The 27,433-nt window shown below is 56.4% G+C and overlaps 10 protein-coding genes across 10 annotated transcripts; all 10 read right to left on the bottom strand.

Annotated features, from left to right (window-relative positions):
• Positions 1-315: 315 nt before the first annotated feature.
• Positions 316-2,202, bottom strand: LMXM_33_3000 (conserved hypothetical protein; the record flags this gene model as incomplete). The annotated part of the gene is made up of 1 exon (XM_003878807.1): positions 316-2,202. One exon carries the CDS (start codon positions 2,200-2,202, stop codon positions 316-318), a length of 1,887 nt encoding a protein of 628 aa, XP_003878856.1.
• A 1,962-nt stretch (positions 2,203-4,164) lies between these two features.
• Positions 4,165-5,424, bottom strand: LMXM_33_2990 (hypothetical protein, unknown function; the record flags this gene model as incomplete). The annotated part of the gene is made up of 1 exon (XM_003878806.1): positions 4,165-5,424. One exon carries the CDS (start codon positions 5,422-5,424, stop codon positions 4,165-4,167), a length of 1,260 nt encoding a protein of 419 aa, XP_003878855.1.
• Positions 5,425-7,240: 1,816 nt separating this feature from the next.
• Positions 7,241-8,272, bottom strand: LMXM_33_2980 (conserved hypothetical protein; the record flags this gene model as incomplete). The annotated part of the gene is made up of 1 exon (XM_003878805.1): positions 7,241-8,272. One exon carries the CDS (start codon positions 8,270-8,272, stop codon positions 7,241-7,243), a length of 1,032 nt encoding a protein of 343 aa, XP_003878854.1.
• A 1,146-nt stretch (positions 8,273-9,418) lies between these two features.
• LMXM_33_2970 (conserved hypothetical protein) lies at positions 9,419-9,994 on the bottom strand (the record flags this gene model as incomplete). Its single annotated transcript, XM_003878804.1, has 1 exon — positions 9,419-9,994. The coding sequence occupies one exon, from the start codon at positions 9,992-9,994 to the stop codon at positions 9,419-9,421; it is 576 nt and encodes a 191-aa protein (XP_003878853.1).
• Positions 9,995-10,759: 765 nt separating this feature from the next.
• LMXM_33_2960 (hypothetical protein, unknown function) lies at positions 10,760-11,452 on the bottom strand (the record flags this gene model as incomplete). Its single annotated transcript, XM_003878803.1, has 1 exon — positions 10,760-11,452. One exon carries the CDS (start codon positions 11,450-11,452, stop codon positions 10,760-10,762), a length of 693 nt encoding a protein of 230 aa, XP_003878852.1.
• A 799-nt stretch (positions 11,453-12,251) lies between these two features.
• LMXM_33_2950 (conserved hypothetical protein) lies at positions 12,252-13,520 on the bottom strand (the record flags this gene model as incomplete). The annotated part of the gene is made up of 1 exon (XM_003878802.1): positions 12,252-13,520. One exon carries the CDS (start codon positions 13,518-13,520, stop codon positions 12,252-12,254), a length of 1,269 nt encoding a protein of 422 aa, XP_003878851.1.
• An 810-nt stretch (positions 13,521-14,330) lies between these two features.
• LMXM_33_2940 (conserved hypothetical protein) lies at positions 14,331-15,215 on the bottom strand (the record flags this gene model as incomplete). Its single annotated transcript, XM_003878801.1, has 1 exon — positions 14,331-15,215. The coding sequence occupies one exon, from the start codon at positions 15,213-15,215 to the stop codon at positions 14,331-14,333; it is 885 nt and encodes a 294-aa protein (XP_003878850.1).
• A 2,992-nt stretch (positions 15,216-18,207) lies between these two features.
• Positions 18,208-18,780, bottom strand: LMXM_33_2930 (conserved hypothetical protein; the record flags this gene model as incomplete). The annotated part of the gene is made up of 1 exon (XM_003878800.1): positions 18,208-18,780. The coding sequence occupies one exon, from the start codon at positions 18,778-18,780 to the stop codon at positions 18,208-18,210; it is 573 nt and encodes a 190-aa protein (XP_003878849.1).
• Positions 18,781-19,662: 882 nt separating this feature from the next.
• On the bottom strand, positions 19,663-19,932 carry LMXM_33_2920 (conserved hypothetical protein; the record flags this gene model as incomplete). The annotated part of the gene is made up of 1 exon (XM_003878799.1): positions 19,663-19,932. One exon carries the CDS (start codon positions 19,930-19,932, stop codon positions 19,663-19,665), a length of 270 nt encoding a protein of 89 aa, XP_003878848.1.
• Positions 19,933-25,819: 5,887 nt separating this feature from the next.
• Positions 25,820-27,031, bottom strand: LMXM_33_2910 (conserved hypothetical protein; the record flags this gene model as incomplete). The annotated part of the gene is made up of 1 exon (XM_003878798.1): positions 25,820-27,031. One exon carries the CDS (start codon positions 27,029-27,031, stop codon positions 25,820-25,822), a length of 1,212 nt encoding a protein of 403 aa, XP_003878847.1.
• Between the last annotated feature and the right edge of the window lie 402 nt (positions 27,032-27,433).

Here is a 27,433-nt window from a genome sequence, read left to right as displayed (position 1 = left end):
AAGGGAACGCGCACACGAGAGGCGCTGATCTAGCAGCAAACACAAGATGCACCCGAACGGCGTGCTCGAAGGGCACTGCTCCCCGCTAGTCCACTTTTCTCTCCTCGTCTCCGGCGACTCAGACCGGGTCCCCCCACTCCACACTCTTCTGCGAGCTCATCCCGCGATATATCGCTATCGGCACCGAGATGGAAAACCACAAACCCTGCTGGCAAATTTGCGGCTGTATGGCTGTTACGCCTACAGTCACGCGCGCACATGCCTCTGCCCTTCCCTCCTTCTATTACTTTCCCTTCTGCAGCCCCCCTCCCCCTCCTACAGCTTCACCGTGACGGCGAGAAACTCACGCCTACCTGCGTAGGAATTGATGACGCTGTGTGAGGGGTTGGCACAGTAGTACACGAATCCGTCGCTCTCCTCTGCTTGCGTGATCACAGGCGGTGAGGGCAGCCGCCATGGTGCAGAAGCGGCTGCTGGCTCTGCAGAGTCCGTACATTCGATCGGTGTTGCCGTTGTCGAAGTCATCCCTTCCTGCTGCTTCGACGCCACAGCTTTGTCTTTGCCGAAAGGGGACGTCGCCGCTGCGGCGACACCCAAAGAAAACGGCGCTACCTTCCCTTCTGCCGGCGGCGACACAGGTCGAGCGAGTACGTTAGGGACCAACAAGGACGCGAAGTTTCCATGGTTTGTGTATCCACGCAGTCCTCGCTGCGGCAAGGGCTGACTGAAAGGCCCCGGCTTCCGCTCTGCGATAGACGCCGTTGAGGGAGCCACACCCACCTCCGCTGCAGTCGCCGCTGCATCCCCACGGCTTCGCCTCTCGTTGGACTCATGAAAGAGCGTCACAGTGTGCTTTGATAGAGATCCATCTTTCACCTTTCCCCGGATCACCGCCAGCACCGCCGCAGCCGATGGTTGAGCAAGGGCCGCCTCACTCGATGAGGCTGTTGACTCGGCAATGTTCAGCAACTCGAGCTGACTGCTGTTCATGGAAACGATGCTAAGGTCCTGCTTCGGAGCAGAGCGCGACTCAGCGGTATCTTCTGCTTCACAAGCCAGTGAGAATTCGCTGTCCACGTCGATGACGGTGCCGAGACTGGCGTCTACAGTTAACAGCGGCTGCGGTGAGGGAGCCGGCAGCTTCGCGAAGCCCGTCGCGGTCATGGTGTCTCCCCACAATGGAGACGGCGTCCCAGGGGACGAAGCGGGAAGCGGCGCGCCGGACGGGTTACTCCTGTCGCTCCGGATGCTGCGGTTCGCGAAGTAGCTGCTGTTAAGCAAGTAGACGTCGCGGGGCTTGTAGGGGAGCTTCCCAGATGGGGTAGGTGTCGGAGCGAAGTCCCACGCTCCACAGCCGCGGACGCCCTCATCATATTCGTCGTTGCCTGTCTCTGCTTGTGCAAAAGACGCCGATTCCAAAGGCGAGTAACGTGGTGACTGAAAACGAGTTTTTTCCGTGCCGGTGGTGCCGTCTCCCCGCCGATGGCTCAGGGAGGAAGTGTTACTGGGTGGCAGACTCTTTTCTATTTTCGAAGCGCACAGCAAGTTCACTTCCCTCAGGTCGCTAAGGTGTGCACCTTGGTCACTGGCGTCCTGGTAAGTCGCCGAGGCGCTGCTAATGCACTTCGAAAGTTCGTAGTCTGGCTGCTGGTGATGAAACCCTCGCTCGGTAATCGCTTCTTGAGCCATCAACTGACGTCGCAGCGCTCGTAGCGACGCCAGTTGAGGTACGCGAAGCTTCTCTTGGTTTGTGAAGGCGATGAACGCGGCAAGCTTCTCCTGTGACGTGCCTAGCCCGACGGCAGCCTCGCTAAAGCTGCGCAAGGCGGACTGTATCAGCACCTGGTACTCTGTGGTTGCCCAGTCGGGCAGCGAGCTGAGCGCCTGTGGGTTGCCGAGGACACAAAACAGATGCTGTTTGAGCGACAGCTTCTGCAACGTGGATTGCGGGCTCACATTTGCCAGTTCACAGGCGCGAAGGGAGCGAGGCGAATTGAGAAGCGGCGGCGGTGGCGGGTCGCGCAGTGTCTCATACTGTCTGCTCCACGCATCTTGCAGCTCCTCGATTGTCTCCAGGTCCACCACTCTGGGAACCCGGCGCGATTGGACCGACGGCGATACGCTCCGCGACACGTTTTGATACACGAATGCACCCGGAGTGCCTTGTGTAAGTGTGTAAGGTGTGCAGGTGCCTGATCGCATTGCGAACCAAGAAGAAACAGTCGTGACCACGTGTGACAGACCTGCGCGTGTGAGCGCAGCACAGCGAGAAGCGAGAGAGGATGGGAAAGCGAGCAAGTGAGCGAAAGGGATGGGGAGCAAACACCGATAGAATGGAGCTCAGTCCCCGCGCCATCGACGCGTGAAGAAGCTGTTGCGCTTCCATGTGGGAGATTCAGTGCGCACTCGTCACCTGCGAGTTTGCGCCGCCCATGTGTATTCAGTAAGACGCGACGTCGTCCTCCGCAGACCATCTCACATCATAGACGGCAAAAAAGGAAAAACACAAAGGCAGCCCTTTGGGCGACCACCACATGCGGCTCCTTCAAAACACGTGCACGCGCGCCTTCCCCGTCCCAAAAGGGACCCATACCGGAGGTCGCGCGGTGCGGCTTGTGTTCCTGTTCGTCTCTCCTCGGCTAACCGTGCTGGGGCTGCGGTAGAGAACAAACGCATTGCGCTCTCTCTCGATGGTCACGCGTTGCCGAGCGACATCCTCCTCCCTCCCCCCTGGCGCTCTCTCCGGCGTACTCGCACACCATTCCGCCAATCCGCTTCTTGCTCGACTCGTGTCTTTCCTTGGTGGTAGTACGACCTCGAACCCACGCCGCCAGCTCCTCCAGAGCGACCGCGTTCGAGTGCCCCTCTCTGGCGCAGCTGCGTGGGAGTGTGAGGGACCATTCTGAGTCTGATAACGAAGGCTCGCTCTTTCCATGTCTACAACCGAAAGTTCCTTGAAGGAGTGTGTCTGCGGGGCGCCTTCTCGTCTTGAGCATCATATGCATGATCGGAACATTCAAACGGAGAAACTGCCGGTCGTGTGCACGTGCGACAGAGCTGCGCTGGCACACACTCTAGCAGAACAAAATGCAGCTTGTAACTTGTCCTCCTCCCGCGTGACAAGGTGTCACCTGTGAGCATCTCATTGTTTTCTCTTGTACAGCCGACCACCGGGTCACGCGATGGGCAGCCAGAATCTTCTCTTCTGCATCTTAGTGCCTCTGCTGCCTAATTCGCCCTTCACCCCCCCCAGGCAGTGCAACACGGGGTGTGCATTCGCCTGTTGCCGGATTTGGTGAACCCGACATGCTTGGCAACAGTGGTCTCTGTCGGGTGGCGACTGGTGAAGCGATGAGCCTAAACACTCGCTCTGTTCACCTGGCGTGTCGTGTGCAGAAAGAGAGAAGGTTAGAGTGTACGGAACGAGAGGGGCGTGTGCCTTGTAACTGCCGTGCTGTGCGAGAAGAGGAGAGGATAGACGCCAGAGGCCATCCAAACTGAGGGGGTGGGTTGCTGGGTCATGACACCGCACATCCCAGCCGTGTCCCTGGACCCCTAAGGAGAAGACATGACGCGCTTTCTCGACGGCTGCAGGTTGCCTGCTCTGCGAAAAAAGCAGCAGTGTGCGAGCGATCGCTGCATTCTCTCTTCAACATGCCGCGGAGATTCGACACACAAAAAGGAGAGGTGGGGTGGACAGCTTCCGGTCGCCTGCCTGCAACAAGATGTTTACCAATGAGGTGCGTCGTGATTTCGGCAAGGCACATGTATTCACAGAGGCGAAACGAGCAACGTGGCCACAGACACACCTGCAATGAGGACAGCACGGAGGGGGAGGGGGAGGGGGGTAACAGAAAGCAACAGCTTTTGAGTCTACGGATGCACAGATCATGTAGCCTGCTCTCTCCAGTGTCATATCCAAGAAAGGCGTACAAGCTCAATGATCTAGCACGTCGACTGCACGAGAGGGAAAAATGAAAGACAAGGAAGACTCGTGGAGACGTATGGGTGTGTCTGTGTGTGCGTGTGTCTCTGGGAAACAAAAAAGAGGAGACACCAAGGTAGGAGCAAGACCCATAGATGGAGCACATGACACATACGCGTATCGCGCAGTGCTGGATCCATTTAGAGAAGCGGCGAGCTGAGCTGAGCTGGTGAGTCGATTCACAGTGCCTTGCGGCATAAAATGCCCGCCACCGATCGCATAGTGGAGCGGCTCAGCGAAGTCCCTCGCACAGTCAGGCGGAACAGCAGCGGGGACGAGGCTGCCAGTTGCTTGATCCACACAGCCACCTTGTCCGTGACGCGTTTGTTGCCACTCAAGTCCAGCACCTGCAGTCGGCGCAGGTAGGCGCGGCAGAATAAACACAGCACCCGCACTTCGTCATCGCTGAGGCATGTCTTGGCCACATTGAGCGAGACAACGGTGTTGCGGCATCCCTCAAGAACACCAAGCAGTGCGATGAAATGGCGCGGCTGATGCCCAATCTCTGCGCATCCGCTGAAGTCCACGTTCACCTCGTACGGAACGGTGCGTAGTTCGCGCAGAAGGACCATTGTCCCTGGAAAGGACATCCAGGTGCGCCCGCCTGGACTGCAGAGAAACGACGTGGGCGTGTCACGATCGGGCGACAGCGGAGACACCGCCTTTTGTTCCGCAGAGAAAGAGCTGAGGGTGCTACTCAAGGTAGCTTGCACGCATCGCGAGAATCGACGGCAAACAGCGGCGCTGGGGCGGACGTTAATGACGTTGCAGCAGCGTAGGTAGCGGCGCCGCAGCCATGCTGCAGCCATGTCGGCACCGAAGGTGGGATGCTGAAGAAGATACGTCTCGAGTTCTTCCTCCTCTTCCTCTTCCGCTACGTCGCTCGCCTCGTCATCCGTTGTGAGGCTCGCCTCCGCCTCCGCTGACTTGTCCGCTTTGACTGAGGTTTGCGTGTGGTCCTGGGCCGACGAGGTGCAGTACGGGGTGGAAGAGGCTGTGGTCACATAGGGAGTGTCTGCAGCAGTCTCGGGGGCCTGTTCTTCAGTGTCCCGCAGCGTGGGGAAGGCCTCCGACAGTTGCATCACCGCCTCGCCGTAGCGGCGCACTCGCACCTCCGAACGACGCTGCAAGCATTGCGCCACCGCGTTCTTGGCCAGCGCGCACGCAGTCTGGGAGTGCGCACACCACTCCTCATGCGTGCCGACATGCGTGAGATTCTTGAGATCGAGAGGGTCGTCCGTGGTACCGGACGTGTGCACCTTGTCGCGGACGGCCTGCTTTTCCTGCAGTTCCACCACCTTTGAAAGCCCCGGTAGCGGAGACGCGCCCTCCTCGTTCACTTTACGGCGGACACCATTCTGAAAGACAAAGTGGAGAGCGTCGCCGGTGCTGTAACGAAGCAGGTTGAACTCCGCTGAACTATCTTGGCTTGTGGACATCGCTTTACAGGTGGGTAACACGACTTCCACTAGGATATTTCTGCCACTGACTGGATGGTGCGTGCATAGGAGTGCGTCTCCAAAGGATAGAGAAGAATGACGCAGACACCTTTTCCACGCCAAACCGAACCCGAAAAGGAAAACGTAGTCGAAAGACGTGCCTGAAGATCAAAAATGCGTGTGCGTGCTTGAGTAGGCGACTTGGCACAGTCATTGTGTTTACAAAGACTGTGGGCCCAGCAGACACACCGCAGGCCCCTTGGGGACCGTGCCGCAGGGAGCGAGACGGGAGTCGAGAACGCGAGAAACACGAAACAAGAGCGCGCTGAGAAAAGTGGCAGAGCACCACCGGTCACAAACACGTGGCACAAAGATGCGGAGCGAAGCAGGGAAGAGCAGACGCCACGAGTGTGAACACCCGGAGACGGAGGAAAGGGGAAGAGGGAGGAGGTGAGCGGGAAAGGCAGCGGCTCACAGAAGCGGGTGGCGAACAGGCAGCCGAAAACACACACAAACAGCGAGACAGAGAGCGAAACGCGCGCAAAAGAAAAAAAGATACGGAAAATCCCATGAAATATAAAAGACGCGCTTCACCCCGGCACGACCGTCGTTGCCTTTTTTCCTTGGGGGGGGGGATATAAACCGTTTCAGAGGCGACCGACTCCCAGACAACTCCCTCCACCGGTGAGGCCGCACACCATCTATAGTCCGCTCGGTGCTTCCTCGTTTTGCGCTTCAGTGATGGCCACGTAAAATAAATGTCCCGGAATGTCTACGGGTGTGACGAGAAAGCAGAAGCGTGATGATCGCACGTGAATAGAAGGGGGAGGTGAGAGGTGCGTCAGCTGCAGCGCAGTTCCACGAAGCACAAGAGTTGAGGGGAAGCAATCGAGCAAGTGCCTTGCAGAAACGCCCACACATGCGGGGTTTACAAAGCCGGCGGTGGAAGAACGGGAAAGACTGGGCAAATCCGCAACAGAGCCACGCGGCCGCCGGAAGAAGCAGGGAAAGCGAGCGGCATTATCCCCCTGCTTCGGGAAGAAAAAGTGCCACGTAGACACACACACACGGAGATAATGAAATGGTGTGCGAGACGCGGTGGCTGCCCGCCATGGCCTTTTCGTTCACGTCCGTTTCCTGACTGTTGGATGAGGTGGGGGTGGGGGGGGGGTGACATGCCGTCAGAGAGCACTGCTTCCGAGGTAGAGAGAGAGCTGAGTCATCCCTTGTGGATTCGCCTCCACGTGTTCTTTCTTTTTAAAGGTGCTGCGCTCTTGATTCCACCGGAGGGCCCGCAACTCGTACATTGGCGGCACAGAGATGAAAAAAAGGGAGAACAGAAAACAAGAAACACTGTACTTCATCGCGTGCAGACCCACACGGCAACACACAGGAGGGCACAACACGGGAGACGCATGAGACAAACGAGTAGGGACCCAGTGAAAAGGGTACGCCCATCCAGAGCAGGAGGTGCGCGCGGAATTATTCAGATCCCCTTTCGCCTTCATGGTCCCTCCCGTTAGCTGCAACCCCTGGAATGTCCCCCTCCTTTTGCCCTGCTCGCGGTCCAGGAGGTCCTTTACATCAAACAGAGGGACGGGGAGGAAAGCAGAACAGCGACAAAAAAAACACCACGAGCCGCTGTCCTGCCCGATCCCCGTTTGCCTCGCTACAGAGCACGCACAAACACGCAGAAGACGAGCCAACGCCGCACAGAAAGAGAGTGGGCGAGCGAGAGGGACACCACAAATCATAGAGAGAGGCGCACGTGCGCACACTAAAAGAGGACGTGCACGGCACGTCCTCGCTTCGCATGTTACCCTTGGAAGAAAAATTTCGTGTAGATGGGCCCGTCACCGGGAAGATCGCAGCAGTGCACCGCGTTGTTGGTCTCACTATCCCCGTAGCACGCGCGAATCGACTTCGGGTAGAGTTTCTTGGCGACGACCGTGTCGTAGGGGCCGCAGATGGTCCGCACAGTGTCCACTACATCCACCGTTTCGTCCAGTGAGGCGAGCTGCAGTACCCAGTTCGTGCCTATGAAGCTGCTGACGGTGCCCTCCAGGTTGGGCAGTACGCCGCGGTACGGCTCCATGAGCTCCCAAGCGGCCGCGCTGGTCATCGTCACTGTCGTGAGTGCAGTGGGCTCCAATCCAACGTCTAGCAGTTGCTGGAAAGCACTTCCACCCCGTCCAGTGCTGACCAGGTGAGGCTTTAACACTACAACGGAGGTGTTTGCCCCGTTGAATACGGCCAGAGGCTTGGCTCTCGCGAGCTGGCCCAGTTGTCCCCACAAGGCGGCTTGTTCCGCGTCTTTGGCAGTGCAGGTGCCGGTGGCTCGTTCCACAAAGGCGAAGCCCTTCTCCACCGCCTTCTTCCGAGTGCACAGCACCACGACGATGCGTGTGTTCGCCAGCTGCTCTGGCAAATCAAAAGTCGAAACCGTCTCTGCCTGCACCCAGACCATCTCCACATCGGTGATGGTGAAGCAGCACTCCTCCGTCAGCATCGCCAGGTAGCGCCCCAGTAACGGGAACGCCTCCTCGGCAATCAGCACCGTCGTCGACTCGCTGCATTGGGCGCACAGTTGCCGTGTCACCTCGTCCGCGAACGCTGTGATGGTTGTCGCCTTGCCAAATAGCATCACCGCCGAGCCAACCGTGAAGGCAGAGGCAGGTATGCCGACGGCGGTGCGCTTCACATACAGTCGACCGCTCGGCACCTCCATCAGCTCCACTGTACCGCTCTCGTAAAAGTAGCGTAGGATCAGCTGTCGCGGCTGCGGCGCGCCAGGATCCTGCTGCTGGGCATGGAAAGTCATGCGCGGGTCTAAGGCAGAAGTGGCCATGGTGAGGTCCAGAAAGAGATGGAGAGACAGAGACGTAAAGACGTGTTTCTCTCTCCCTCTTTGTTTCCCTGGTGGGCCCGTGTGGGTGTGTGTGTGTCTCTGTCAGGTGTAACGTGGTCGATGGCTGCGCCCAGTCAAACAGGCACTGGAATTTTTAACGTTGTTCGGGGTCCAGTGCAGCGCGGACGGTGATGGGTTGACGCGAGGATAGCAGGAAAAAAAAACAGCAGCAACACAAGATACCGAGGTTCAAGGGCATTCATGAACGCGCAACAAACGTTTCCAGCGCGGTCATTCAAGTCTGTCGCTGGAAGAACGTAGTCATCCTCCGATCTTGCAGCACCCGTCGTCCGTTTTCGCACTCTTTCAGAGAGGCAGGTGAGGGTATGCCCAAAGTCCCGAGAGAGAGAGGCTGGGGTGCGTATCTTGGCAGCGACAGTTGCTACTATCACCACCATTGCGCTGTGTGAGACGTTCGCCTAGTCGGCATAGCGCTACGATGGTGTGCAGTTCACTCATAGGTGGGTCGGTGAGCGAGTGCCCTCCGAGACTGAGAGAGATATGCATCTACACGAGGTGAAGAAAAGAAAAAATCACGCCAGAAATCTAATGTATCTGCTCCAGTTCACAACCTCACAGTGCCAAGAGATGAGGCTGTCGTGCATCTATACCACCTGCCTGCGTCATTCGTGCGCTGGAAAACGCGACGAGGCGTCGTTGATCATCACAGGGGTGCGTATCCTGAATAAAAATAATAAAGAACAATAGTTGAAAGCAGTCCTTCCGAAGCGCGATGCAGTAAATCTCACGCCCTTCCTCCCTTCGGCGCCCCATTGTCAAACAACGACCAAGTACATCACCGTGGAAAACCCATGAAGAGGGTGTAAGATGCGTTCGTGGAAGAGAGAGGCAACAAGCATCGCTCGAGGACGAGAAGAAAGAAGAGGTAGGTGAAACAAACAAACACAAAACATAGTCGCCTACACTAGTCCGACCAGAAAAAGTGGGAGAAGGGCAGGGGGGAAGTACTCAAGCCGAAGAGTAGACGGGTGTGCTGTAAGGCACCGGAGGAGCGCAGGCGCCGCCTCATCGCGCGCACCTCTCTCAAGATTCCATGGCGACGGTCTCTCTCTCTCTCTGGCATCGTCACCGCACGCGTTTCGCTATCTTGCGGAGTCGATCCATCTCCATTCGAGTACGCTTCACCTCCAACTCCAGCTTCTCGCGCTTGCGGGTCAAGTCCACAAGTTCACGTTGGCGCTGCTTACTGGCGCTCGCATGCTGCTGTAAGTAATCTCGGAACTCCTTCATTTCGGCCGAGCTCTTCGCAGACATGCTGGCTACTGCATCCTTCAGCCTCTCTGTTCGCTCGTTGAGCAGCTCCGCTTTTTTGGTGTCGCGCGCGCGCTGCTCATCAAGAAGTTGCGCTCGGGCATCAAGTTGACGAACGTCTTCCTGCAGCCTCACCAGGTAGTGTAGTAGTGCGTCCACCATCTCAGGTGGCAGGCAAGACGCAGACGAGGATGTAAAGCCGCCGCTTGCGCTCTGAGCACCTTGACCGCCACAATCACCGGCGCAGCCCAAGTGCCGCAGCATGTCGTGCAGGGCAACCACATTCATGTTCACGCACTCACTGTGTCGCACGCGATCGTCTTCTTCGTCATTGGTGCCATCTGGAAACTGTTGGTCGACTAGCGACACTGGCTCCACCTCGCTATACATCGGCCAACGTGTGCAGCGTAACGGTTTGCCTGTGCGAAAGAGAAAACAGTGGCAGCTTGCAGCTTTGTGTGCGGGTGCACCAGCTGCAGCAATGGCCACAAAAGAGGGACGGCAGCCGAAGAATTTCGGGAAAGAAAGGTTGAGTATGGAGGAGATGACACAGAGCCTGGCGCTCAAAGGACAGTATGAGAGACGTAGCCGTGGCCTTCTGTCAGTGCGTTGGCCATGACGACCATACGTGTGCGCGTGTCATTTTCTGTTCATTCCCTGCAACGTGAATGGCTCATTTTGTTTGGCGCACCCCTGTGGTTGAGTCAGACACGTGAGCCGCCGTGTGGTACAAAACAGCTTATCAACATGGCGAGGGCTGATCCAGGCAAGTGTCACATAATCGCGCCCACAGTGCGAGGTATGAGAGACGGCACGTAGCGGTGCACGTGTCTCTAGGGATAGCGGACTCGGCGTTTTGTCTCACGTTGGCGGCGACGCCGTGGGAGACGGACATCGCGAACTATTTTGCACGATGGCTCGCGTACACGTCTGCATGTGGAATCGCGTCGCCTACGTGCGTCATGCTCGTGAGCCGCTTCCTTGAATCAGGAAGTCTCTCTAACTTACGGTGGCCAATTTTACACGTGGCCGCCGCGAGCATGACCTTGTCCAGAACGTGCGATACCAGAGCAGTAAGTCGCAACCACCCGTGTGCAGCCAAGTGCATCCCCCTCTATGCATATGCGTGTAAGCTTTTGTGCGGGGCTGAGGCAGTCACTCCGTATACGTCAGCATGCACCCCCGGGAGGTGCGGTTAAAGTGCGGCCCCTCGTCCAACACTGTGCAGCGGTTGTTGTTGTTCTTCGCGCTATCTGCGTTCTTCGTCGGCGCTAAGCTCGACACCCGCACCTGCGCCGATGTCCCCTCGACACCCGCACCACTAGTCTGCCCGTGCTGCTTCCACGCAGGACCACTTGCGAACTCCGTCCTGTCGCCGCAGCCTATGGCTTCCAGAAGGTAGGCGGGGTTGTACCCGGTTAACCGGGTGGCCCACTCCGATCCAGCGCTCAGGCAAAGTATCACGTAAACCAACGGCCTCGCCACCGTGCGGAGCGCCCCGGTGCCACAGTAGAGCATGCAGACTTGTGCGCCGAACTCGAAGTGCAGGAAATGATGGCAGATGAGCTCGGCGACACTGAAGCGCAGTCCGTCCATCCACTTCAGATACGCCTCCTTCTCTCTCTCTTTGAGCTGTCGACGCGCCGACTCCGACCCGACCGCGCGTGCCGCACGGATACACAGCAACAGCCACCACAGGAGCTGGAGAGCAAGGTACGCGCCGATGATGTGCTCACTGATCAGCGGAAGTGGTCCCGCTGACAGGGCGAGCAAGAGTCCGAGGGAGTAAGCACCGTTCGAGGGAATCTGCGGGGGCTGAGTGAGCCCCTCCATGATGATATCCAGCATGGCTGCACAACGACGTTTGAACCAGAAACGCGTAGATCCTGTCGCGCGACCGCCGAGCGGTGGAGTGTGGAAGCAGGGGGGCGGGGACGGGGCGAATGCGGCAAACAGTCACGCCGATTAGGCAGAAAAAAAGGGAAAGCCGAATTAAAAGAGAATGTGGGCGGCAGTGTGGAAGGTGCGCCCACTTCGCCTCAACTCTGCTGAAGCTCTCCTTCCTCGAACCGCCACTATGGACTGGAGCCGCACACACCTACATATGGCGGGTGAGCTCGCAGTAAGGCTGCAAGGAGGGGAGGGGGAAAGCACCGCAGGACTTCCTCCGCGCCTGAAAGACCACGCACACTGCGTCGTCTACGAACCCGCTGAAATTGGGGCATATGTTCTCTATGGAAGGGTAAACGCACCCACGCACAAGACGGAGAAGAACACAAGCAAGAGGGAAAGGGGAAGAGGCACTGGCGTGTCTGTCATGCACAGCAAAGCACCACCTTGTCTCTACTCCTTGGGCACTTTTCCCCCTCCCTCGTCGCCGCGCGCGCCCAATGACGGATACTGTACATGATGTCAACCACAGACGAAAAAGAGAGAAAGAAAAGAACGCATCCACAACTGCGTACGGCATGGCGTGCAGAAAACACCGATGGTGTAAACGCGAGGAGGAGTAGGGTTAGTTGCAAGCGGAGTGCGGCCAGTGCTTGGTTTACATACGAGCACTAGCAACGGAAGCAGCGACGGTGCGAAGCGAGACGCGCCTATAAAGGCTCCATGTGACCAGCCGTGTACACAACGCGCACGTTTCCTACTCGTCGTACTTTCCCCACTGCCGGTGCAGAAGCTCCTCGAAATCATTGTCGCGCGGCACCGCCGCACTCTGCGGCACATACCACTGGACCAGTTCCTCCAGCTCAACCTTGCCGCCGACGGCCGTTCTCACATCCCAGGCGGTAAGGAACGCGTCTTTGTCTGCCGGACTCGAGGCGTGGTATTTTCGGTGCAGATCTTGCACTGGCACGCGGTAGGCCGCGTCTTTGTTCTCGAAGCAGCGCGACCACAGCCGTGCCAGCAGCATGAGACGCGCGGCAGACGGCGAAGGCAGTAACAGTTCCTCGTAGTACTTGATGTCGATATATCCATCTCCGTTGGTGTCTAGGCATTCCAACACGGACGTGTTCAGTACGTAGAGACGGTGCGTCTGCAGAGCACCCAGAAACACAGCCTCGCTCACGAAACCCGAGCACGCCTCGTCAGCTTGCGCTAGAGAGAGGCACAGTGCTCGGGCTGCGGCGCCACTACTGAGAACGGCCGGTGCGTGATCGCAACGAATCATGCTCATCAACGCCGATCGCGCTGCCTCGCGGCTGGCGACATTCATCTTTTCTTCTAAACTCTGTTCCGTGTGATAGGAGCCTTGGTACTCCGCCTCGCCCTTCGCGAGTGAGATGGAGAAGTCGCGCGAAACACCGGGCAGCGGCCACACACCACGGAGTAGGGCCACGAAGGATTCATCGGTGCTGCAGGAGGCTGAGATACCAGCGTAGTACTCCGCGAACTCCTGAGCGCTTATCTTTCCATCTGGATTGGTGCTTTCGTTGAAGGCCGATTCAAATTCCTTGCGCACCTCCGCTGCGGTTGTCTCGTGGCGTACGACCGCTGGATGACCCTCCGCTATAAACTGCCGCTGCAGCTCGCACACCTGCACCGAACCATCGTCAGGGTCCTTGATAAATATTCGCCATACACGCCGCAGCCACACTTTGCGCAGCGGACTGATGTGGTTGCACATGACAGCAATGAAGTCTGTGGGGTCAATCGTGCCCTTACCATTGCGGTCCAGTACTGTAAAGATGTTTTGAATCTCGTGCTCCTCTAGCGAAACATTGTTCTCTTGAAGCGCGCGACGCAGCTCCTCTGCGGTCACCTGCGTGCTGCCGAGGTCGTCGGCGATCCCGAGAGACCGGCTGAAGCTTCGAATGCCATTCACTGTGGTCGGGCTACGCTGGAGAAGCAGCCGCTTTGCCTTCTGCGCCGTTTGCTCCAGCAGCAGCGCATTCTGCGGGTCACGATTCATGGAAGGAAAATGTTGTATGTGCCACCGTGTGTTTCTGTGTGTGTGTGTGTGTGTGTGCTTGCACACGGGCAGACGAGTAGAACAAGACGCGAGACGCCGCGTGTGATACTCTGAACAACTCCGTAACCAACAAAGATGGAGCCTGTGCAAACGCCCTTGCAGGTTTTGATCGCACCTGACTAAACCCTTTCCCAGCCCCTCAAGCTCAAAGATAACACACCCGACAAGACACCGCAGTGGGTGAGGAGGTGCGTGCTTTTCTTTTTTACGCTTATCGACGAGCACGTGAAAGACAGCAACGAGGCGTGGGAGAGAAGCAGATACCATAGTTGTGCCCACGGCAGACCCGCATGAGCGGCGGTATTCCCTAGTGGCGCACGTAGAGTTTTCGGCAGTCACTGCCTCGACATTACAGCTCCTCCACTATTCACCTCTCTTCCTGGACCGTTTTTTTTCTTTTCTTTTTTTTGCGTTTCGTTCCCCCCCCCCGTTTACGTTTGCGCTTCGAGCGAGCAACGCCTTGGGGGGGGGGGGAAGAGGTGTCAGACACGTGCACACACACACACACAGGCGCACGAAAACAAGAAGAGATGAACATGCATACATACATAAAGAAATTCACATGCGAACGAATACACGCATACGCACACACACACATGTATGTACCGGGGTGAAGACAGGGTTCAGCAGCCCGTCACGTCTTCTTGTTGTCGTTGTCGCGGTTGCGGCTCGTTGGTGCTGTGGCAGGTCACAGCTGTGAGAAAAGGTTCGGAATCGGGCGCATGCCGTAAAGAAGTTTGGGTTGTTCTATTATACATGCGGTGGCCTGGGTGGTGTGGTCGCGAAGGTATTGCTACGAAAGATTGTGCTGTATGGATTTGCCTTAATCTCATCTATGCGCTTCATCATGTCGCCTGTCACAGCGACAGGATCGATGTCCCACCACTCGTCAGCGTTGCTCATTTTGAACGCTGCCGGACCAGGTTGAGAAGCGTAGAGGCTGATGAGGCTCTCGGCAGCCGCCTTCTGCTGCAGCTCCTTTTGCGTTTTGCGCGATGAGTTCAGCTGTTTTACTCGGTTGTACGGCTTCACATACCCGCCGCTCAGCCTTGCCGTTAGCGTCTTGTTTAGTTCACGGTGGGCCGTGGCGTCAAACACGCCCTCGGCGGCGGGAAGGGCGTGGCGGTTGCCGCGGAACCCCTCCAGCGTCGTGCCCGCACACCACCCCTCCTGACGGCATCTCTTTTCGGGGTTGTTGTCCTCGCGAATGACAGTAGCCAGAAAGCTAAGGGGAGCTTCCTGACGCTCTAGCGCTTCACACCGATATGTGTGACGCTTTGTAGAGGCGCAGGCCCGGTCGCGGTTGTGCGTCCACACCGCCGGAAACACCGTCTCCTGCATCTTCAGAAACGCCGTGCCCTTTACTGTCTCGGGGAAGTGAGTGGCAACGACGTCGACACCATTGTAGCAAGTAGTGGTGTGGTTGAGGGCGGGCTGCGGAAAAGGATGCAGCTCGTCCTTCGTCGCAGGGTTCCACGCACGGCGGCCAAGGGTGCCGTCACCCTTCAGGAAGCGCTGCACCTCACGCCGCCGCACCGACAAGGGATGTGTCGCGGGGAGCTCGGGAAAGACACGCTCTTCGCACCGGTAAGACGCGATCACCGGCCGCCGCCCCTGACCAGTTGTGGAACTCATAACGGGCAGAAGAGACTCCACGAGGGAGCAAACTATTCGCGGTTAGTCGATCTGGCACACACATACAGAGGTGAGACACCGCGTTTTCTTGCCTCCACACGCAGACGGGGTCTACAAACCCTTTCAAGAAGCCTCTGTATGGTCCTCAGGTCTACTGCCAAGTACGGAAGACAACCAGATGGTGACACGTAAGCGGAAGATGATGGGAGACGGGAGAGAGCGCACTTTTGCAAAGGAATGCAAGGAGAAGAAGTGCAAAACAGGGAAGATGATCCTCCATGAAGAAAGCGCTGCGCCTTCGCATTCCGTCTTCCGAGCCGCAGTACAGCAGTTACCTGCTCTTCCAGCACGGCAAGCTTCCATGATACAACCAAGACTGCACAGGGGCGCAGAAGGCCTTTGCCTCAAAGATGCAAGCCCTTCCTGCACATTTCATTTTCACCTAGTATTAGCAGCGAAATACAGGGACGCAGAAGAAGTGGTGGGTGAATTTTGACTAAGCTCTGATCTCCTTCCGGAAGATGTGCAATCTCTGCCATACAACATGACTGAGACTCCACTCCACCAGGCCAATCCCTCAGTGCCGCGCATCACCAGGCACGCGTTCGGGCCATGCGCCGACACAGCCGTGTGAGTGCGGCCCCTGCCTCACAGCCGTCCCCCACATCATGCCGGTGGCCACCTCCTGCATCCCCACTCGCCGCACCTCGGGGTCCACACCAGTAGGTGGGCAGGACCCGGTGAGACACGCCCGAGTCACGTTGGCACTCGTGCCCACCATACCCATGGTATGCACCCGCGCACGGACGCAGGTCGCTCCAACGCCACGCCGATCCAGGCCCACACCACCGGCATTGGCAGCGGAATAGGAGAGGGGAGGGGTGCTGACTGGCCCCCCCCACCACACACAGAGAGTTGGTGGTGACGAGGGGGGTGGAGGGAGGGGGCACGAGACGATGAGACACCAGGCACTGTGCGGTGTGTTCCCCTTCCGCGTTCATCACGGCGCAAGCGGAAGCGAGCGACAATTCCTAACGAAAAGAGAAAGCAAGTAAAATCTTGGCTGAAAAACGCGAAAGACGTCTCGACGTCCGTGCAATTAGCCGAGAATGGCGAGGAGCGGGGCCGTTTCTGCAGGAGGGGGGAGGAGGACGGAGCACGGTCCAGCGCCGGCCTAGAAACCATTCAGTGACCCTCCCCCCATAGCTGTGCTTGAAACGGCCTACCCCTTGGCGAAAGCTGAAGGGAAAAAGAATGTCGAGGGAGGTTTGTCGCCTCCCAGACCGCGTCGTAACAATCACGCCTGGCCTTTGCCGACTCAGCCTTGTACTTGAGCCGCAGCGGTTCTCAGGGCGTCATCCTGCCGCTCCGTCCGGGTCGTCGGCTGAGCTATGGCTGTGTACGTATCCCGCAACAGTCACACGGGGTTTTGCAGGTCTCCTGTGTTGTGACCTTCTCCAAAACTTCGAATCTTCTGGAGACTCTCCTCATGAATTTGGAACCCGGGGTGGGGGACCTTGCCTGGAGCGCGGTGCAGCGGCAGGCCGGCGGCCGCATTGCGCGCCTCTACAAGCTAATTGAGAGTCCGCGCGTGCCCACTGTTCCAGTTCCCGGCTTGCGGAAGCCATCAAAGCCAACACCCGCCCAAATCGTGTTTGCCGGTCTGCTCATCTGCGCAGCGGCCCTGCGACGACGGGTGCCTTCCTTCCGCATTGATTCGGCGGCCACTGCTGGAGATACTGACAGCGCCCAAGGGTTCCCGAAAAAGGGCGTTGTGTTGGTCGCCATCAGCTGACTCCGGTAACAAGTGCAAGGGCTGGAGGTGAAGTAGTTGTAGCCAGCGACCCGCCAACCTTGTAGAACCCACCAGCCTGGTTGAGCAGCGTGAGCAAGAGTAAATGGAGCAGTCGAAAACAGGCGTTCCTCATCCTTTCTGGCAGCCGTGGCAGTAGAGGTGAAAACGAACACGCAGTGCCATAATGTCAGCGGCACACGCCTCTTCCTCCCTGGTTAGACGAGAAACACGCATGCGGAGGCTCAACGTCGTTTCCGAGATGCCAAAGACGCGCTATGCTGTCAAAAAAAGGGAGGGGGACGGCATAGCAACGACAGCGACGACTCCGACGCCGTGCATCCAAACGAGAGAGACAGAGACATGCAGCCCGTTTCACATATACCCGCAACGAGTCCCTGTGCTGTGCTGCACTGGCATGGCGTCCTCATGAAACAAGAAAGGACGTTAGCTAACAGAGAAATGACGTCTCTGTTATGTGACGGAAAAGGAGGAGAGAGGGAAAGGGAGGGGGGACCAGGGAGAAGGACCACCACTCGCCGCGGCATTTGCAAGGAAGCGAGGAGATGTCGGGAAGGGGGCAAGGAAGGGGTATTTACATGTCCCCTTAACGAGGAGTCAGTACGAAGAAACGGAGAGATGCGCAGTTGCATCGAAAGGACAACACATTGCCAACCAGAGAGCCGTGCATGTAGGTGCGAGGAAGGACGAGTAGATCAGCCAGCGTTCGCGGATTCACTACTTTCTTCTATGCAGAAGGTTCTCTGCACGCCGCGTAGCCAAAGAGCGCACTGGGATGCCCTCTGACAAAGACGCACCTTTGCTTCCCCGATCTGCATCGCTCCTCTTCTCTCCAGTACACGCCAGTCGACTTCGCGAAGAAAAACCACGACTTACCGCGTTTCTTGCATCTCTCTCCTGACGTTACTCTTACCGAAAAATAGCCGTCCTCTGCGGGGAACAAGATACCGCCACACGAGCGGTCCACCACACCCGTCTCGGTAGGGCAAAGGGGGTAGTAGGAAAGCGTGTGCCTCCCTAAGCGGTTGGATAAACAATACCTGCACCGCTCAGCCGTCGCAGAGGGCCCATGCAGGTATGTTGTGCGTCACCACACTGCGTGAGCGCCGCGTGAATCCATGAGCACATGCAAAGACAGTCCTCGCACGCTCCGCGTGCACAAGCGCACATTAAATGGCCCTATTCGCGCGAGAAGATGTTTCGCCCTCCATTGCGCAGCATGAAAAGGGACTTGATGGACAGCTCACGCGTCCGCGCCCCAACGACGCGATAAATGCATTGCCCATTCAAGAAAAGAAACGAGGTCGGGTACGTGATGACGTTGTACTCCTCTACGAAGCACGGCGCTTGCGGCCCGGGAACAAGGGCCAGCTTCACCTCCTCTGGATTGCCTAAGTTCATCGCGTTGATGGAAGAGATGAATGATCGAGTAAGAGGGTCCTGGAGTAGTTCCGTTTTGGGCTTTGAGGCTGATGTTGACTTCGCTGTCGCGGCTGCGCTAGTTTTTCTAGAGGAGCCAGCTGACGCACTCGTCAGGGGCGAGCGCGACCCTCCAGAGGAGGCCGCAGCCGCTGCGGCATACGAGGCCCCACTGTGCAGAATGACCACCACCCCTTTTGTGCGGTAGAACTGCATGAAGTCATGAAGCACTTTTTCATTGGGCAGTTCGGCGATCTCGTACCCGGTGACGGGGGGCTTATTGACTTTGAAGATGCCCTTCAGGAAGCGCGAAGTGGACGACCGATGAAACATGGCGGCACTATTTGTATGCACACGCTAAGAGTGGAGGTGAATCCTTGTGTCTGGTAAAGAAGCCCTGTGAGGACAAAGACATGTAAATCGAAGCGCGCGTTGCTCCGTGAGCGCAGCCGCTGTCTTCAGCTTCTCGTGGGCCGCGCTCTCTTTCTCTCTATAAGCACCGCCTTTTGCAGTTTTCGCTATCGACACTGAATGGGAAATATCGTACGGAATCCTTCAGGGTCAAATGACAACGGTGATGTGGAGGATGATAATGCCGCGGAGGTGCACGGGTGAGAGTTGGTCGTGGAGGTCCTGCAGTGGAAGTCGGTGTCCCCAGCTTGATTTCACTTCGGCGGTGCACGGGGGAGCGCTTACTGAAAGACGCAATGAGTTAGGGAGAAAGCGTATGTGTGTGTGTGTATGTGTTTTCGGTATTGGTGCTGCCGTCTCGCCCACCGCACCTCCGACATCCCGTTGCTCGCAGTAACCGCGGGAGAAAGAAGGGAAGCGCACAAAACGCGGCCATCGGCACAAGTTGGCTGAGAACGCACTCCGCTGTTGCCTTTATTCCTTTCGTTTGGCAGCACGAAGAGGTGCATATGATAGAAACAGAGAGCGCTCTCTCTGAGCTCGGCATTGGCACGGTCTTTCACAGGGGCTGCTCGTGCCGTTCCGCATGCGCTTTGTTTTCCATTCGTTCGTTCTCCCCTTTTCTTTTGGGAGCGTTAAGTTTTCCTCTGCCTCTGTGAACAACAACGACCAAAACGAGGCAGACATGGGCACACCACGGCAGAATAAAAAAAGATACACACACACACGTGTTTTTACACAAAAACAACGCACCGTCAGCTCACAGGGAACAGATAGGCAGCAGGGCAGCCGACCAGCTCCACACTAAGTCTTCCAGCCAGCATTGCGTTCATACTCCAGCCGCATTCGCCGCTCATCCTCCTCGGTGGGGGTGGGGTACATCCAGACCATAAAGACTACGCAGATAGGGATGAGCACCAGCTGGATCTTGATCATTTTTTTCAACTCTGCCTTCACCTTGCCCGTGACAGACGCATCAGTGGTAGGGTTGGCGGCAGCGCTATGACTCTTGAAGTTCGTCTCCAACATCATCCGAGAGCGCTGCATCAGCGCGCGGCGCGTCGAACACAGCATTGGTCTTGTAATATGAGCTACAGAAGCGCACGGGAGAGTTCAATCCGCCTACAACGTATGCAGCCTGCAACCCCGCGGCCCCCTCACGTTTCACGGGAAGCGACAAGCACGGGTGGGAAGAGAGACGTTTGACGAGATAGAGAGAGAATAGGTGAGTGAGCCATGGACGCAGAGAGCCAATGACCAACCATGTCGAAGCACCCATTGAATCACGCACATGAGAAGAACCGTGATGCGAGCGAAACGGCTACATTCCGAGGGAAAATGCCTTCCTTCAGTACCCCGAGGCATCCCTCGTGTCCATGACACCCATAAGATGGTAGGCACTGCCGATGAAGCAGTAATCTCACAGCAGGAGTGTGCCATCTTCAGAAAGAGCGGAGCGCCTCCATTGTGCCAGCTTTCGATTCTGTTTTCATTCACACTGGTCCCTCACTCAACCGCCGGTATGTCTTTTCATGTCGGTCTTCTGCAAATCGCGCGACAGAGTAGCCTAAAGCCAAGTCCCATACTCGCCAATCCACAAGCACGGACAGAAGGCAAAGGAGCGAGAGACGCGCAAAGTCGCTGGTGACACATCGCACACTTCTTTCAAGATGTCCGTTTTCGGGCACACAGCATGACTGAGACTCCACTCCACCAGGCCAATCCCTCAGTGCCGCGCATCACCAGGCACGCGTTCGGGCCATGCGCCGACACAGCCGTGTGAGTGCGGCCCCTGCCTCACAGCCGTCCCCCACATCATGCCGGTGGCCACCTCCTGCATCCCCACTCGCCGCACCTCGGGGTCCACACCAGTAGGTGGGCAGGACCCGGTGAGACACGCCCGAGTCACGTTGGCACTCGTGCCCACCATACCCATGGTATGCACCCGCGCACGGACGCAGGTCGCTCCAACGCCACGCCGATCCAGGCCCACACCACCGGCATTGGCAGCGGAATAGGAGAGGGGAGGGGTGCTGACTGGCCCCTCCCCACCACACACAGAGAGTTGGTGGTGACGAGGGGGGTGGAGGGAGGGGGCACGAGACGATGAGACATCAAGCACTGTGCGGTGTGTCCTCTTCTGACCACGCGAAAGGGAGCGGAAATTCCCAGCGACAGGAGAAAACAAGGTTGGGCACCATGCGAGGCACATCAGTGTTCTGAGAGGGTGAAGGAGGAAACAAAGCGGAGCAGCCTCGCCGACCAAACCCAGTTTGACGCACAAACCGAAAAAAAAATTGAAGGTACCAATGCGTTAGAACCATCGTTGTTGCTTACCTTTGCATCAGCTCTTCACAGACGCGCATATCACGAGTGCCTAAGAGAAAGAGAGCAGGAGAAGGACACAAAGACCAAGGAAGAGCGTTAGACAGCAATCTCTCTTCGGAGTTTCCCCCTGAGAGACGGCTGCCCGCGCACAGCTAAAAGAACAGTCCATTTTCCTTTTTTTTGACACCAGCGGCCATCCGCGGTGCTGCCGATCGCACCGCAGAGAGAGCGCGTATGCCGGGCGGCCGCTTGGGTATACGAAAAAAAAGGGTCCTCACCACGACCCAGTAAAATAGAGTTGAACTGAGGCTGCGCGCACAGTTGAAAATGTTTGTGTGTGCTCTGATTCTCCGTTTGGATATATGGGAGTTGCCGCTGGTACGCACGTACTTGGACCGTGTACAGTGCGAGGTCACCGTAAGCAAGAATACAAAGGTTTGAACGATTTTCTTGTCGATCCGCCTTCTGAGAATAATGTGTACTGCTCGGCGCATCATGTGCGGGCGAGGCGGGGCGGGGCGAGGCAAGTCTGGAGGTTCCGCCGGCATTTGTGCACAAACGAATCGCGTGCATTTACATATACGCATACGGTCACTGACAGCCGCGCACGCATAACCTCAGAATAAACGCCAACCCTCGTCGTGACCTTGCATGTGCACATCGCCTCCCTCGCCGCACATAGAGGATGGTATCCTGTGAACGTGATGCAGGAGACAAAGTGCAGAGAGAGAGCTTGAGAGGGTTGAGGAGAGATACGGGATCGAGGGGTAGTGGTGGTGTAGGGCATCAGAGCAAACTTGCTGCTCATATAACACACCTAGTGAGATGGAGGCACAGAGGGAAGACGAAAAAAGAAAAGGAAAAAAAGCCTCGTGTAAATAAATCGTGAAAGAATGTAAAGCTGAAGATGGGCGACAACGGGAAGAGGGGGAGGGGGTAGAACCTGGAATGCCGAGCAGAAGATAGACCCTCCGCCTCTCGCCACTGATAATCATATGCGCTCGTGAGCTTGGCTACACTTCTGTGTTTATTGCTCGTCCCCACACCAATTCCATTCGATCCCCCTCTCTCGCCACAACAAGTGCTGGTGGGGTAAGATCACTGTTGCCCGACAGCGAGGCCTCCTCTGCACAGAGAAAAGAGATCGGAGGTGCGGCAAGAGGATCAGACGAGGTGAGCCGAACGGAGAGGCAGGTAGTGGATAGACCGCATGACCGAGAGAACGGCACACCAGCAGCACATACCGGCGCTGGCGAGGGGGACGGAAAAGAACACGTGAAGCATGAATATAAGAAAGAGTGGTGGGTGGACGGCGAGCAGAAAATTACAGGCGGAGAGGTGAAGGCGCGAACAATGAAAAAAGGGTATCGAGAGACAACCAAAGAGGAGTCATCACAGGAGCGTCTCTCCATCTGTGTGTGTGTGTGTGTCTGTGTTGGTGTTTCAAGTTTGGAGCTAGGCCTCACGGTTGGGTGATGAGTGCATGCATTCCTTCTGCCTCGCACACAGCAGCTTCCACAGCAGCACACACATGACCCAGTCTCGCTAGAGCCGCGAAGAAAGGGCAGGAGGAGCATCAGGGCAGCGTCACGGTAGTCGCAAAAAGAAAAAGCGACAGAGGGAGCCACCGACACGTGTGAGACAGGAGAGGAGAGACACGGCTAGCACTCAAATGACGTGAGAAAAAAAAGAAAAAAAACGCAACATCAAACCACACACACACAAAAAAAAACGAAGAACTCATCGAAATAAACGGAGAAACGATATAAACTCAGTGTGTGAGAGAGGGTGGCAGAGGTGAAAACGAGAGGGGATGGGAAGGGAGGGTAAATGCAGGGAGTGTTTTCCGCGTTTTCGGATTTTCTTTTTGGTGTCAAGGATGGGGAGAGAAATAGAAAGCTTCTGAGGGCACGCACGCAGAGAAAGTAGAGGAAGACATGGAGAAAAACAAAAATATGCGACATACCCACACCAACACACATCGTTCTATCCGATGTATCCTGCAAGACATATTGGAAAGGGGAGTGGAGGGCGGTGGGCTTCTACGGTGGTTCGTGTACATTCGTTGCATTGCGTCAAGTTTTTGCTCTCACATATCCTGTCGTAGCCGCTTCCATGAACACGCCGCAGCCTCTGCGCACGCTTTTCTGCAGAACGGGCAATCATGAAGGTTGAGGACTAAAGGAAAACAGCATAGGCGGAGTCACTTGTGTACCGAAGCGAAGGCCGTGAACACCCCCTCGATCCTCACCGCAAAGGTGGCTTAGGACAATAAAAAAAGGAGAGAACAGGTGCAGTACATTCTTATACATATACACTCACATATATATATATATAGATGTGCACGTACCATATGGATAATGTGTTAGAACGAGCAGCGACGGCGCGTATATGATAGAAGGTGAAGTGCATGCACAATGATATGTGTGGGCGGCTTTTGATAAATAACGCACACGCAAACACGAGAAGGGCAAGAGCGGAACAGCAACAAAAAAGAGAAGTAGCCTTGATCACGGGTAGAATCAAGGACACACACGCACACAAAAAAAAGGAAGTTTAGAGATACTAATGGGAGATGTTCGGGTAGCAGTCAACGTGTGGGGCTACGTGCCGTAAAGCAGAGGAGAAACGACAAATATATATATATATAAACACACAACAGCAAAGCAAGCAAAGGAAAACTTTAGCCACAATAGGGGAATGAAGAGCACGATCAAGAGGAAGATGCACCTCTGCGTTCTAAGACAAAGGACAACGCGCACATAGACAGGGATTACGCATCTCGTGTCGGTACCAGCACTGGCACACCGGGCGAGGGGGGGGGGGTAAAGAGTTCACGAACGTGGAGGCAAATGGAGGGTGAGCCAGGGAGGTAGAGCGTCCTTTAGAGGTGTAGAGCTAAAAACAAAAAGAAAAGCCCGACAGCGCCCCAAAACCAAGGAGTAGCAAATGTGACACGGAACAATACAGGAGAACGAGTAGAAAAAAGGTACTTGCGAACATAAGAAGGCAAACACACGTACGAGGCACCGTGTGGCAGATAAATAAATAAAAGTTGAACGCCCTAAAAAAGGAAAGGAGGAGTGAGAAAAGCAAAAAAAGAGAGGCGTTTTGACCACAACAGATCCGCCACGACAACACTGCACGCACACACGGACACACACAGACAAAATACAGGCAAGATTAACACAATCGAAATACAAAACATAGGTTTCGAATTTAAAAAAAAAGAAAACACACGCACACAGAGAAAGACGTGACACATCTGCGGTACTCTCATCATCCGCCGAATGGAGCACCCACGAAACGGTAAGAGAGTCGGCCGTAGAGAAAGCTGTTTTCTATCTGTAAGCATGTTCATTCTCTGTCATACAACGGCGGGTCACAAACTCACTCCACCAGGCCAATCCCTCAGTGCCGCGCATCACCAGGCACGCGTTCGGGCCATGCGCCGACACAGCCGTGTGAGTGCGACCCCTGCCTCACAGCCGTCCCCCACATCATGCCGGTGGCCACCTCCTGCATCCCCACTCGCCGCACCTCGGGGTCCACACCAGTAGGTGGGCAGGACCCGGTGAGACACGCCCGAGTCACGTTGGCACTCGTGCCCACCATACCCATGGTATGCACCCGCGCACGGACGCAGGTCGCTCCAACGCCACGCCGATCCAGGCCCACACCACCGGCATTGGCAGCGGAATAGGAGAGGGGAGGGGTGCTGACTGGCCCCCCCCCCACCACACACAGAGAGTTGGTGGTGACGAGGGGGGTGGAGGGAGGGGGCACGAGACGATGAGACACCAGGCACTGTGCGGTGCTCCCTCGCCGTCAGGATCGACAAAGAAAAGCGACCACAAAGAAAAATGTGAGAGACGAACCGAACAACGAGAAAAATGGGAGTTTAAGGTGTGTCGGCGCGATCACCAAGAGACTAGGCAGGCACTGAGCAAGAGAGCAGCAGCAGTACTAGTCAAATTGACGACTGCAGTTCATGCAGCAGCCGTTTAGGTGCGAAGTCTTCGACATTAGGTGTGCTGTGAAAAGACGGAGTGCCAGAAACGTTTCCAGATCTAAAGACGACCAGCTGCGCAATATACAAGCAAACGGAAGAGAAACCAAAAGAGGATTATTACTGCGCGCTTCCTCGGGAGGATAAAGGCAGATTGGCAGCCCTTACCGATGGTCAGTTCAACGTCCTCACAACGCGCACCACGGAGCTCCCTGCACCCGCTCCCGCCGCACGCACACAGTCCACACACACACACAGACACACACAGCCTTCCCTCTTTTTTCTTCTCTTCCGTGGTCATCTACACAGCACACGAAACACGAAGAGAGCGCATCGCGTGTTTCTTCTAGCTCACAGTTCGTAAAAGAAGCTGGCCCGACGAGGTCTTGCCTCGCGCAAAGTCAGCTCACCTCCCCCCGCTCTCTCTCTCGTGCCGCATTGCGGCTACGGGAATATGGTCGTCAAAAGAAAAAAAAACGGCCGATAGCACAACGGAGAGAAAGTGAGTGAGAGGGACACCTTTTCAGATGGGTCTACGTGTGATGCGTCTGCTCCTCCATCTTTTCCTTACTTGCTGAGAGGAGTGGGAGCAGCGCGGTCAAGAAGCGTTGCGCCGCTCGAACTTCAGCACTTACGGCCGGTCTTCTTGCTGCCGGCTAGCACCACAGGCTGAAATACGCGAAACACTCGACTTTGTCGAGATAACCTCTCTTCGTTGCTTGATATTTTAGAGCCAAACATGAGACGCCCCCACGTGCGGAGCGAGATGATGTTTCGGAAGTCCTCGTAGAGGTTATGGAATGAGGCACGATCCCCCGTGAGGATGCCCTTGCTCGCCCACCACATCATCGAGATGGCGAGCTCTACGTACACAAAGACGATGATAACGGGTTTGATGTACATCAGCATCATGAGCTCCATGAAAAAGGTGAAGGCAACCTCCATGTAGGAGTCATGTATGCGGAAATCGATATCCTGTTTGAGTAGACGGTTGCCGTCGGGAACGCTAAGGTGCTCGGCGGAGACGAGGTAGTCGATCATGTCGTTATACCCCATCCAGAAAAGGTTGTTGTACTTCTGCGCCGTCGGCGGATGCAGCGCCCACCATGACGGCACAAACACGCGTGGCCGCACCGAGGCATCCTGGAAGTACATGCCTGAAACGGAGATGGTGTTCTCCTCCTCTATCCGTGGCGTGAAGTTGCTAATACCGCCGTCGGCGCACCATTCACCGGTGCTCTCCAGCTTGAACGGCATACCAACCAGCGGCACCAGGCAGCAGGACGCAAGGAGCGTCTCGCGGATAGCGGCGTAGCTAGAGAAACTACTAATCAGTCTCGACTTCAACTTCGGCAGCACCGTCACGCCGAGTTCAAGCGATCCGCTCATCAATACTTGACGCATGCGCGGGTCAGTGTCAACAGAGCGCAAGTTGGTGCCAAAGTTGTCGATGGCAGCCATCAGGTACTTCCGCACGCGAAACCAATGGAATACGGAGCTCCGGTAGTCTTCGGCAGCCGCCGATGCAAACTGCTTCACTGATAGAATGTCGTACTGCCCAGAGGCAAGGCACGTGGCTGCCAGGGCGCCAGCACTCACACCGGTGAAGCGCACGCGCTTGCCCTCGGTGTACCAGCGTTGCAGCACGCCAGAGTCGACGAGAGCATAGGCTACTCCAAAGAAGTACATCTGGAACCATCCGCCGCAAGAAAAAGAAACCGTGATATCCCACTGCTCCTCATCGTCCTCCCGCTGCTGCCACTGGCGGTGGTGGCTGTCATCTCCAGTTGACGAGCTCGTGCAGGGGTCGTGAGCAGGACTGTGCATGTAGTTCATCGTGTGCGATGCCCTTGAAAGGCCTTTGAACACGAGAACAACAAGGACGAACAGAAAAACAGAGACAAATGCAGAGCTGGAGTCGCCCCAGAGCAAAGAGGAGCAGGAGGCGGAGGGGGGAGGAGGCGGGTAAGGAAAGGATAGAGGCGCTCCCTGACAAGAATCGATTCCTTTGCTCGCCCCTCGAATGCCAAATAGAGGCACCTTAAGTAAGAAGAGAGTCACAGGTCCTTGGCTGCTCCTGCTGCTGCTGCTGCTGCTCCTGCACAGACACCGGCGAAGATGCCTTTTCCTTAAAACGCAAAAAAGGAAAAAAAGCACGCAACCAAGAAAAAGAGAGAGATGTAAAGCAGCACCAAAAATAATAATAGTAAATAATAATGAGCTCCGAAAAGACGAACG

This window comes from Leishmania mexicana, chromosome 33 (assembly GCF_000234665.1).
Source record: "Leishmania mexicana MHOM/GT/2001/U1103 complete genome, chromosome 33".
Lineage (NCBI taxonomy): Eukaryota > Euglenozoa > Kinetoplastea > Trypanosomatida > Trypanosomatidae > Leishmania > Leishmania mexicana.
The sequence above is the reverse complement of the archived record's forward strand: the minus strand, read 5'-3'. Positions and strand labels throughout refer to the sequence as shown.